Below are 12,760 nucleotides of genomic sequence, written 5' to 3' on the forward strand. Positions count from 1 at the left end.
ATGGGTAATAAAGTTTTAAGCTCTCTCAGCACTTAAGTCAAACAGGAGCTACCTTCTGACTCAAAAACATCTTATTGCTTAAAACAGATTAGCAACTGGACGATATACTAACCAACATCAGCAATGAGACTGCCGGGTTCTTGTTCCAGCAGAAACTGTCGTACTCGGGGCCAAGCCTTATAACGAGTGTCATTGAAATGAGGGGCAATCTTCTCATACACACTATGAACATAGTCCTTCTCCAAGCGGCTTGCTTCTTTGTCCATGGTGAAATCATGCGTTCTATCATGTAACTGTCGAAAGCTCTAAGGAGCTTAAGGGGAAAACTGCAAACAAGATATTAAAAAACAATTAGAAGGAATTAAACATTGCACTTAGTAATTTTAGGCTAGGAATTTTCTCATGAAATTCAGAACACACTTTAATTGATCGTTTACCCATAGCACTCATCTATATAAAAGGTTTTATTTGTCTTCTGTCTAGACATGGTCCCTGCCAGCCACGTGCCCACACTCAAACCAAAGCCCATTTCTGTCTAGCCTGGACCCTATCCCCATTCCTAACCTGGGGCCTGCCATCAGCAGGATATTTAGCCTTGGTTTGCAACCTCCTCCCAGACCACATCTAACTCAACACCGATCTGAGGCCCAAACTCAGCCTTTGGCTTGGCCTGCATCCTCTTCCTGTTCTCACATCTGATCCAACCCCATCGCCCTGGTCATCTATTTGGAATCTAATTAAACATGCATAACTTTGCAAGAGCTGAGTGCCAGAGAAGAGACGCAAGGAGCTGACATCGATATTAAGGTATCATTTGACTGACTACGGCACCAAAGAGCCCTAGTAAATGCCAATGGGGGGGGAGGGGCGTCAATGGAAAAATACACCAGTGGTTTAAGTCATAACTAACACAAAAGAAAATGGTTGTGCTTGTTGGAGACCAATCGTTGCAACTCCAGGACCCTCAAAGCTTCTCCTTCATCAGCAAGGCTGTCCCTAGAAAATGATGGAATACTTCAGCTGGATGGGTATAGCAGCAACACTCAATAAGCTTGTCACTATCCAGGAGAGAGCAGTTTGTTTAATTGGTGCTCCAGCCACTAGCCACAATAGCCACCCATCCATCACAGTCATTGCACTTAGTTTAATAGAATATGGTTACTTCAATAGCATCTCCCTCCCTTGCAACCTCTACCATGAGAAGGACAAGAGCAGCAATACCATCATCTCCAAGTCATCTACAAGTCACACACCATCCTGATTTGAATATATATTGCCATTCTTTCATTGTCATGGGTTAATATCCTAAAATACCCAACCTAAAATTATTGTGGGAGTACCATCACCACAAGAACTGCACTGGTTCAAGGAGAAGACTCACTACCACCTTCTCAGGGTCATCATAGGCAGTCCCTCGAAATCGAGGAAGACTTGCTTCCACTCCCAAAGAGAGTTCTCAGGTGACTGAACAGTCGTTGAAGGAAAGGGTGGGTGGGGAGTCTGGTTTGCTCCTTCCGCTGCCTGCGCTTGTTTTCTGCATACTCTTGATGACAAGACTCAAGGTGCTCAGCGCCCTCCTGGGTGCGCTTCCTCCACTTAGGGCGGTCTTTGGCCAGGGGCTCCCAGGTGTTGGTGGAGATGTTGCACTTTTTCAAAGAGGCTTTGAGGGTGTCCTTGAAATGTTTCCTCTGCCCACTTGGGGCTCGCTTGCCATGTAGGAGGTCAGAGTAGAGCGCTTGCTTTGGGAGTCTTGTGTCCGGCATGCGGACAATGTGGCCCGCCCAACAGAGCTGGTCAAGTGTGGTCAGTGCTTCGATGCTGGCCTGATCGAGAACACAGACATTGGTGCGTCTGTCCTCCCAGAAGATTTGCAGGATCTTACAGAGGCATCATTGGTGGTATTTCTCCAGCGATTTGAGGTGTCTACTGTATATGGTCCACGTCTCTGAGCCATACAGAAAGGCGGGTATCACTACAGCCCTGTAGACCATAAGCTTGGTGCCAGATTTGAGGGTCTGATCTTTGAATACTCTCTTCCTAAGGTGGCCGAAGGCTGCGGTGGCGCACTAAAGGTGGTGTTGAACCTCGTTGTCGATGTCGATGTCTGCCCTTGTTGATAATAGGCTCCCGAGGTATGGAAAGTGGTCCACATTGTCCAGGTCCATTGTCATGAATCTTGATGACTGGGGAGCAGTGCTGTGTGGCGGGGTCAGGTTGGTGGAGGACCTTTGTGTTACGGATGTTTAGTGTAAGGCCCATGCTTTCATATGCCTCTGTAAAAATGTTGATGATGACTCAGGGTAACTAGGGATGGGCAATAAATGTGGCCTTGCCAACATCGTCCACACCCCAACAACAATGTTTTTTTAAAGTTTTCATTAAGTTCTTGCACCCGGAATCTTAAAGGGGGTTCCCAGTGAGAGTTCAGTGTAGAAACAGAGCAAACAGCCGTTTCTCCAGGGTTTCTATTGAAATTAGTAAGAGATTGGAAGAATCCTGTGGGAATTGTCCTCCTAGTACTTAGGAAGCCGTAAACTAATTCTTTTAGATGCCCTTTTACGGTGCAGTATATTGTATTGAGTGAATCCCAGATTTTTCAATCTATAAAGTGGTAGTTCATTCTCACTGCAAAGTGGCAAAACACTAAAGTTAGCAGAAAACATGGTTAGCCTAATCATAGCATAACTAATGGGGTTCTGCATAAATGTTCAAATGTGAACGATGTTCAGCAAAAACTTTGACCTGCAAATAAAATGTTGTTTTTGAATTTCAAACATAAATAGTGAAAAAATGATCAATAAAGCTTGTCCATGCCTGCACCTTCAAGTGCAATGCAAATAAGGTATAAACATTATTGCACGAGAATTAGGTGAGTTAACTCCATAAGGGTACTGGAATTCCCACTTTGAAAGAGATAAAGTACACTCCACCCTCATAGTTCTTTGAAGCCAAGCCAAGCACTAAGTATACGCTACAGTAACATTAAACATAATCAAAAACATTTAAGGACCAGGATACAGTAGCAGTAACAATGGTTGTCTTAAAATTAACAAAATAAATAAGGGTTAACTTTCCTGTTCCCTCTCCCTGGTGTCGAATATGATCACTTGGAATGCTGGTTACACCTACTCGTTTGCAGTCGCCACCTTAAAATCACATGTTCCACTTACAAATAGCTCTTTCTGTTCTAATAACAGCCTATAGACAGGTTTGCATCAGGGAGAAGGAATTAAGCATTTTCTGTCCATTCTCTCTATCTCCAAACCACATTAAAAAAAACATTTCAGCTAAATAACTACAGAAAGAGGGGAGGGATTTATATTCCATAAATGCTGCCTTCTAGTTATTTTTTTCCCCTATTGCTCCCCTTCTGCCATCACCTCTTCCCCCTTTAACCAAGCAGTATTTTAGCCCCCAGATCCCACCCTCTAGCCCTATGATTAGGATCTCAGCCAGCCCTGGCTTCCTCTACACTGACCAGTGCCTTGGCATCCACTGCCATAAATAGTATATCTGTCCCCAAGTCATCAAGCAGCAATTTGAGCAGTTCCATCCCTGCCACTGAGCAATATCTTGATCCCCACTTGCCTCATCTAGCAGGACACTTGCTCCTACATTCACCTCCCCCCAACTGCGTACTATTTCAGCAACTATAATTTGGCCATTTTTTCCTTCCCCTCTCCAATTAGAATCCTTCCCCGTCCCCCCCATCCTCCGACCCCAATTCTGCAGTTTCCCTCACTCCCCGCAACCCCCCCCCCCCCCACTTCAACCCCATCCCAGACCCCTATTCCCAAGTCTCCCTCTTGCCCCTGCTGTTGAAATCATCATCCATGTCATCTCAGACTTGACTATTCCAACGCTCTTCTGGCTGGTCCCCCATGCTCCGTAAACTTTAGTTCATCCAAAACTCTGCTGCTTATATCGCATCAAGTCCCTCTTGCCCTGGCCGAACTGACTGTGGTTTCTTGCCCATAATCCCTTCCCATTGGCGGCCTGGTGTCCAGTTGCCTAGGCTCCGTGTTCAGGAATTCCATCCTTAATCACAAAAAATGTAACAACTACAATAATGAACATGTGTTGGATTAAGCCTTTACATCAATCTAGTTAATTAATTTCATGGATCATAAAAAGTCAAATACGATGCTGTATTTTCTTCCTTTTCTCAGTGATTACGTTGTTAGGTTTGATGTACTGCAGTAATTTATCTTGTGTGTTACTAGTCTCGCATTCTGAACCTACTGCATGCAACACAAAATTAATGAAATCCAGCACCACAGGATAGCATCTGCAAATAGAAGGACCTCTGTGCTGTGAAGCTTTACCAGATTTATAATGTAACAGGCTACTGTTTCAGAAATAAAGATTGCTGATATCGATAACAAATAATGGCTATACCTATTCTTTAAAAAAATTGAATTTCCATAATGTTCATGCAAAAGCCTTGAATTTAAATTACTGCCTGATGAGGAACAATCTGTCGCATGCAAAATTAAACTCTAACCATGTTGCACACATTCAGGTTCCCATATTTGACAGTAAAATCTAGTAATGCAAAGTAGATGATGTGAGAATAAAAAAATGTTTTACTTTTGCATTTTCTTTCTTTTACAGAGGAGGACAGATCACAACCTTACTGTTAGTTCTGATGAAGGTTATACCCAAAATGTTAATCTGTCATTTCTCTTTGACACTTAATGGGTATACTGTGTATTTTCAGCATTTTCTATTTTTGTTTCAGATTTCCAGTGTTCCCTTTTAAGAAACAATACAATTTTTTAAAATAAATGTTACATTCTTTAAAACATTCTCCTTCAGATTGACCACAAATCATGCCAAATGTGCCCCACAAGGACTACAGCAGTCTTACTGGACCAAAAGTACGAATTGAATTAAAACTAGTTTATACCAACGACTAGGAGAAAAAAACCTAGCTGGTTTTTCAGCACCCTATCATCATCATCAGGCAGTCCCTCAAAATCAAGGAAGGCTTGCTTCCACTCCAAAAATGAGTTCTCAGGTGACTGAACAGTCCAATACGGGAATTACAGTCTGTCGCAAGTGGGACAGACAGTCATTGGAGGAAACAGTGGGTGGGGCGTCTGGTTTGCCGCACGCTCCTTCTGCTGCCTGCTTGTTTTCTGAATGCTCTGGGCAACGAGACTCGAGTTGCTCAGCGCCCTCCCAGATGGTCTTCCTTCAGTTAGGGCGTCTTTGGCCAAACTGAAAGACGCCCTAACTTTCAGGTGTCGGTGGGGATGTTGCACTTTATCAAAGAGGCTTTGAGGGTGTCCTTGAAACTTTTCCTCTGCCCACTTGGGGCTCGCTTGCCATGTAGAGTTCTGAGTAGAGCGCTTGCTTTGGGAGTCTTGTGTTGGGCATGCGAGCAATGTGGCCCACCCAACGGAGCTGGTTTAGTGTGGCAAGTGCTTCGGTGCTGGGGATGTTGGCTTGATCGATATCAGGGGATTTGCAGGACCTTGCGGAGGCATCATTGGTGGTATTTCTCCAGTAATTTGAGGTGTCTACTGTATACAGTCCACGTCTCTGAGCCATATAGGAGGGAAGGTATCACTACAGCCCTGTAGACCATAAGCTTAATGCCAGATTTGAGGGCCTGATCTTCCTCAGGCGGCCAAAGGCTGTGGTGGTGCACTAGAGACGTTGAACCTTGTCGTCGATGTCTGCCCTTGCTGATAATAGGCTCCCGAGATATGGAAAGTGGTCCACGTTGTCCAGGACCGTGCCGTGGATCTTGATGACTGGGGGAAGTGCTGTAAGGCGGGGTCAGGTTGGTGGAGGACCTTTGTCTTTTGGACATTTCGTGTAAGACATATACTTTCGTATGCCTCGGTGAAGATGTTGATGATGACTTGGAGTTCAGCCTCTGAATGCGCACAGATGCAAGCGTCATTCACGTACTAAAGTTTGACGACAGAGGATGGGACGGTCTTGGATCTGGCCTGGAGGCGATGGAGATTAAACAGATTCCCACTGGTTCTATAGTTTAGTTCCACTCCAGTGGGGAGCTTGTTGAGTGTGAAGTGGAGCATTGCAGCGAGAAAGATCGAGAAGAGGGTTGGCACGATGACGCAGCCCTACTTGACTCCGGTCCGGACATTGATTAGGTCTGTGGTGGATCCGTTGGTCAGGATCACGGCTTGCATGTTGTCGTGGAGCAGGCGGAGGATGGTGACAAACTTTTAGGGGCAGCCGAAATCGAGGAAGACGCTCCATAGTCCCTCATGGTTAACAGTGTCAAAAGCCTTTGTGAGGTCAAAGAAGGCCATGTACAAGGATTGGCGCTGTTCCCTGCATTTCTCTTGCAGTTGTTGAGCCATAAAGATTATATCTGTTGTACCCCTTAGTGGACGGAATCCGTACTGTGACTCCGGGAGTAGCTCTTCAGCCCCGAACACAGGTGTGCAAAGTCAATTGTAGTGCCCAAACTACCGAGATCAGCTAACTTAAATAATTCGGGGCAGGAAAGCTTTGCGCATTATTAAAATGGATCTCCAACACAGATGGATCGTGCTTAAAGCAAATGGTGACCTGCATCCCCATGGTAAATTTCCCATTTATTGATCAATCTAACATACTAGATATAATGGCCCTGAATGTGCGTCAACGGCATCACTAAGGAGTACGCCGCCGACATCTGAACGAAATCCGCACTTGCCTCTTCGAAAAGTTGCTTTGAAATGCTGTGGAGTTGTGCGCAGTGTCGTGGCCCACGGATCCCAGGGGCGCACCATTGTGTGTAAGTGTATCAGGGATCACATGGGGTGGTGCTCTTTTCACTTAGCCAATCAGGATACATTGAAATTTCCGATGGGACAGCATTAAGCTTTGTAGAAAGTACATCAAATTGCCCCCGCTGTCTCCAATTGATTATTGAAGCCCCTTTCCTTAATTTCTGGGTATGCATGACTTTCTGCACAATATTAAACATTCATATTTTCATTTAATAATGTGCAGTGCGAATCACAAAAGAAGTGAATATGATTAGTAAACGCAAATTATATGCATTTTGTTAATTGCTAACTATTAAAAAAAAACTAATTTTAAATAAAAAGGACTGGTAAGATGAGCAAGTCTGAAGTTTTACCTAACACAATAAATTGAAGTTATTTTGATTTGCAGTTATCCTAAATGCATAGATGGTAAAGTAAATACTTTAGTGCATGTTAGCAGATAGTTAAATGTTTCTGGCCTCTGCATAGGAACTATAAAACTTGAGTAGGATACTTTTTCTGGGCTGTAGCATAAACCTTGCTCAAAATGAATACAATTTTCATATACCCCCCCACCCCCACCGCTTATGCTATGCACTCGGCTCCTGCGCCAATTTGCACCAGCTGTAAAAGTTTTCAGGGTAATTAATGCGCAGTTGATGGGCAATTAGCCCAACTTTTCGCAGTACATCATTTGAATGAGGGCTTGAAAGTCGCAGCAGGTCATCTGTTTATAGGGAACTTTACAGATCGCAAGTTCGGGATTGGTCGCATAAATCCCAAACTTGATCAATTTTAAAGGCGGTTTGACGGCTGAGAGTATTCCGTCATACTGACCAAGAATTCAGGACCAATATCTGGTTGTGGGTCATAATAGGATGTGTTGATTTTTCCACATCTCATTCAGTCTTTTGGATAAGCTGCCACGTGAGCACCCAATGGGCTCAAGTTTCGGTCCGCGCCTAGATCCATGCCTGTTTTCCGCGCTCAAAAGCTCGTCAAAAACTTACGGAGCAATTCTCCGGTTCGCAGCAGCTTGCTTCCAGCTGGGCACGGCGAGGAGAGATCTGCGGGGCCAAAACGTGGCGCCGATTCGGAGACTGCAGAGGGGCGGGGCTACATCCGAGCAGATGTCGTCATGCCGGCAGCCCTGCGCATGCGCAGTGAGACACAAACATTGGCACTCGGCCATTTTTAAAGGTAAATAAGGAAAAGTGCCGATTTCTTTTGCGGAGCTGTGGAAAGGCTTGTGAGTGAACTTTTGGTGATCTTTTGTGCCTGGAGTGCTTTTAGCAGCACTGTTGAAGAAATCACCTGCTGAAATCAGTGAGTGCTGCTTTTTGCTGCTAAACTTCCAGAACAAGTGCTGCATAGGTGCATACAAAATAAGGACTGTGTGTTTTGAAAGATCAGAGTGTCAATTCAATACAGCAATGAAACAACGTCCACCAATAACAAAGAATTTCTTGCATGAGGAAGCACATTACTTCACGTAATTGAGCAGAGATGGCAGGAGCTGGATAATAGCAACAGAGGTCGCGTAAAAGTGCTAACCAAAGAAATGAAGAAACGCTGGAACCAAGTCACAGAAGATTACTGTGCAGTGGTGCATACAATGAGATCTGGAAGCCAGTGTAAAAAGAAATGGCACGACCTTGGTCAAGTAGTTAGTGTAAGTAATATTTTCATTTTTTAATGGAATCGTAATTGTAAAAGTGACTATCTGTATATGTCCCACCCTGCAGAAAGACGCACTCCGTAAAAAGTTATATTTTAATCTTTACAGAAGAAACTGGCCCACAACAAAAGGGAAAGAACTCGAATAGGAGGAGGTACGCCCAATCTGCATCAACATTTGGTGTCAGAAGTGGGATAAATGTTGATTCTGGATTCTGTTCCCTTCAATCTGTTTCAGCGAATACACTGAGGCGAACACCAAAGAAGCTTATAACAAAGCAGTCTTTATTAATTGTTTCACCGGCCGGGACTTATCAGAACGAAGGAACGCTCTCCCTCAGAGTGCGCCCACTTCCCTCGGACAAGCCCCATTACAATGTAGGGGCGCAATAGTTATACACTTTCAGTACGTAATACAATTGATAGACATTCAGTTCACCCTATCCTTTGTGATCCCTCCTTCCCTTTGTCCACTCATTAGCCGATACCTGGCCTTCCTTGCCCAATTAAATACGGGCAAGTGGTTACAGCAACTGTTTTTCACAAGGAGCTTTCTCACACATTGCTTGTAAATGTTACAATTTTACTGGCGTGACTAGTAACTAAGACCGTGAGAAAGTCTGTTAATTGTGCTGATGTTGTAATATTTGCAGTCTGACATTCTTTTAGTTATCTTCCATTATTCCTTTGTTCACTTCACTATTGCTAATACATTCACATTCCCCCCTTTTATCATTCCATGATAACTCTGGTGACTATTCCAGGAGTATCGCATTCAGCCGTTCGCTCTCTCTTTCCTGATCCTCCTTGTCGAGTAGGTCTTTAGTTTGCTGGATCATAACCCGGGAGCCCCTGGCCACCAAGAGGGTTTGCTAATCTTGCCATCATGACTTTACAACAAAGGTTAAAGCAACTAATAATCAAGCAACAGGTAATTATTATTACGATGAGAATAATTGCTCCATGCATTCGATACGATCCCCGAGATCCACCTAACAGCCAATCAAACCAGCCTACTCCTCCTGCAGGGGTGGATAACTTCTTTACCTCCCTTCTTATGTGATCATCGAGTTTGGTTATGTTTTCTGAATTATCGGGGATGTAAGTGCAACATTCAGATCCTATCAGGGCACATGTTCCCCCCTTCTCAGCTAACAGGTAATCGAGGGCCATTCGGTTTTGTAATGCCACGGTCCGTATGGCTATCATTTCGGCCGTGATGCCCTCCAGAGCTTCAGCTATCTGTTCCAATATCCTCTCTAGATTCTGTACTTCATCCATGATGCGTACTATCCCCAATGGGAACATCATGACCCCAAAGAACCTTTCGGCGGGGATGAGGGCTCGCCTGTGTCGGCTGGAGGCATGTACTTCCGCCAGGGTACGTGTTTGCCGCACAAATGGCACCACATATCCCATATAGCAGGACCCTGTCCATCGCCTAGGTAACCAGGGGTATGCCCTATGCCCGCACACAAAATACGTGCCGTTATACGCTGCCTCTATGTATATTGTGTTGGGGTCCCAAGACTGGGCCCACAGACCTCCACCTGTGTTATTGGGAAGGTGAGAGAGGATAGTGACTCGTGCACCTGTTGTGATGTTGAGGTTGTATGGGCAATCGCTGTACCCTATGATATGTCCCTGTCTGCTGGTGTCATTTCGGGTTAAACATATGGCCCCGGTTGGCCTCCCGATCCCCGAGGTATTGGTCAGGACTAAGAATGGGGGTTCCTTTTCATGGTCTTGGATGGTTGGTACCATCCCTGGAACGTTTGACTAATGGGGTACCCAGCACTCTCCCACTTGGTGACGTCCCCGTGGTTGTCCACACAGTAACGGTATGATGATCCTCCTGGCCTCCGTGATCCCTCTCTTGACCCGCCTTTCATCTTTCGTATTTGCATTGGCCCCCCTCCACTCATGCTAGTCTGGCTCAGAAGCCACTTGATAGTTTCAGTTAGGGTCAGTGGAACGGGGCGCAAAGGAATTCCCCCTTTGGAATGTATAGGGATATGTGAGCACACCCAGCAACTAGAAAAGTTCCCGTTTTGCGCATAAATATAAGACATATATAGGAACGTATTTACATGGAGTTCCCTTCGTTGTCTTGCCCCCTGTATGTTATAAGCCGCCAATGCCATTATACTAAAAAGAATCCACCACACCATAGCTATGGGTTAAGTGGATATCATCCAACGTCCTCTGGGCCCGTCAGGTTCCAAGAGTCCCAAGGACCCGGTTTGTCCAACGGGGAATTGGAGGTACACAACCTTCAGCAGCTCGTCTTTGCTCACCCGAATATTCCACTTATTCAGCTATGGGATAGAGGAAGTCTGTAACATAAATATAGAGGATAGTTAAGGAGTGATAAGCTTGCAATGATGCAGGTGAACCCAGGCACTTCTCCCTTCAACCTTAGCTGCAGTGGGGGTAGTGAGTAACACCTGAAAAGGCCCCTCCCATCGTGGCTCTAATCCCTTTCGAATCTATTTCTTAATCAGGACATACCTCCCTGGTGCCACGAGGGGCAATTCGGGCGAAACTGGGCGGTCGAGGTGAGCATCTCGAACCTGGTTGTGGGCTATTCGCAGAGCCTGAGTCAGGGAAAGAACATAGGTGGTCATCTCCTCAGTCATGTGGTGGAACTGGACAGTGGAGGGGACATTCTGATTCCAGGGGGTCCTAAGGGGTCTACCATAAATGACCTCAGCGGGGGTCAGTCTAGCCTTACCAGTAGGAGTAGTGCGGATCTGGAATAGGGTTATGGGAAGGAGTTTAAGCCAATTAAGTCCGGTTGATGCTACCAGTTTTGCAAGCTTGGTTTTAAGAGTTTGATTAGCACGTTCAACTAATCCCGCAGCTTGGGGTCGGTAGGCACAATGCAGCTGCTGGTTAATGCGCATCTGGGAACATAATTCTTGGTTAACTTGGCCAATAAAGTGAGGGCCATTATCGGAACTCAGTTGAGCTGGGATACCATATCTAGGAACAATTTCCCTTATTAACACTTTAACAACAGTTTGAGCCTTATTGTCCAGGGTAGGGTAAGCTTTGATCCATTTGCTGAACACATCTACTATTACTAACACATATTTGTAACACTGAACTCTTTGCAACTCAATGTAGTCCAACTGCAAGGTCTCAAAGGGACCTTCTGGTAGGGGCTTCTTACCCCAATCACAGGGGACTCCCTTCCCTGGATTATGCTGTTGGCAAACAAGGCAGCGACTACTGATGTTCTGGGCCAGCGCCTGGAGTCTAGGGTGCCACCAAGTGGCCAAAAGTGTGTCACTTGTTGTCCTTGCTCCACAATGAGTAGCAAAGTGCATACATTCAATAACCCATAAGGCCAACTCGTCAGACATGCAAGTCTGTTCCGCGGGAGTGGTCCAGAGTTTAGAGACATTGTCATAAGTACATCCATAATCTTTCCACAACAGTTTATCTTTTTCAGGAGCGTCCTCCTGTGCTTTAATGACATCTTGGATGGTTGGCATTGGTTTTTCCGAGGCTAACTTATCCTTTGCAGGATTTTTAGTTTGACTCATCTTTCTGGACACTACCATTTGTTGTCCACGAGAGGCCTGTTTGGCCTCTTGGTCAGCACAGCGGTTTCCTATATCAACCGGAGATTTTCCGGTAGTGTGGGCGGTACATTTGACAATGGCAATGCGCTTGGGGAACATGAGGGCTTGCAGCAAGTCAGATACTGGCTGCTTATGGGATATCTCATTCTCATTTGAAGTTAGGAATCCCCTATTTTTCCATAATTGTCCGAAATCATGGGCTACCCCAAAGGCATACCCAGAGTCAGTAAAGATATTGACCTTGAGGTCTTTAGCCAAGATACAGGCTCGGGTGAGGGCGAATAGCTCAGCTTGTTGGGCGGAATAGGCGGTCTCAAAGGCGGCAGATTCCAGGACCTGATTCTCCTGGTCTACTATGGCGTATCCCGAATTTCGTCCGCCTTCTGGGTTAATGGAAGAGCTTCCGTCAACATACATAATACAGTCAGGGTCCTCCATTGGTACATCAACTAAATCTTCCCTGACCGAGGTAGCTTCTTGAATTAAAGATAAACAGTCATGACTCGGTTCTTCCTCATCTTGGGGTGGCTCAGTAAGAAAACAGGCCGGATTAATGGCAGTACAGTGCCGAAAGGTCAGCTTAGGATTATTTAGTAGGTAGATCTCATATCTACTTTGCCTGGCCATGGTAAGGTGTTGAGTCTGCAGTTGACCCAAGAGGGCAGCTACAGAGTGAGAGCTATATACAACAATATCCTGCTGGAGGGTAAGGTTGGCGGCAGATTGAAGGCTATTGTAGATGGCAGTTAATATTTGAGT

General features: G+C 45.3%; 1 protein-coding gene across 2 annotated transcripts in view; it reads right to left on the reverse strand.

Moving 5' to 3' along the window:
• Window positions 1–12,760, reverse strand: part of trmt9b (tRNA methyltransferase 9B) — a 90,450-nt gene that overhangs the window by 13,433 nt on the left and 64,257 nt on the right. For both annotated transcript variants that reach the window (XM_070891559.1, XM_070891558.1), the window contains exon 2: window positions 113–326. In XM_070891559.1, coding sequence (XP_070747660.1) covers window positions 113–266 — 154 coding nt within the window. In that variant the 5' untranslated portion in view covers window positions 267–326. The remainder of the gene's footprint in view (window positions 1–112; window positions 327–12,760) is intronic.

This window comes from Pristiophorus japonicus, chromosome 10 (genome assembly GCF_044704955.1).
Source record: "Pristiophorus japonicus isolate sPriJap1 chromosome 10, sPriJap1.hap1, whole genome shotgun sequence".
NCBI classification, from domain to species: domain Eukaryota; kingdom Metazoa; phylum Chordata; class Chondrichthyes; family Pristiophoridae; genus Pristiophorus; species Pristiophorus japonicus.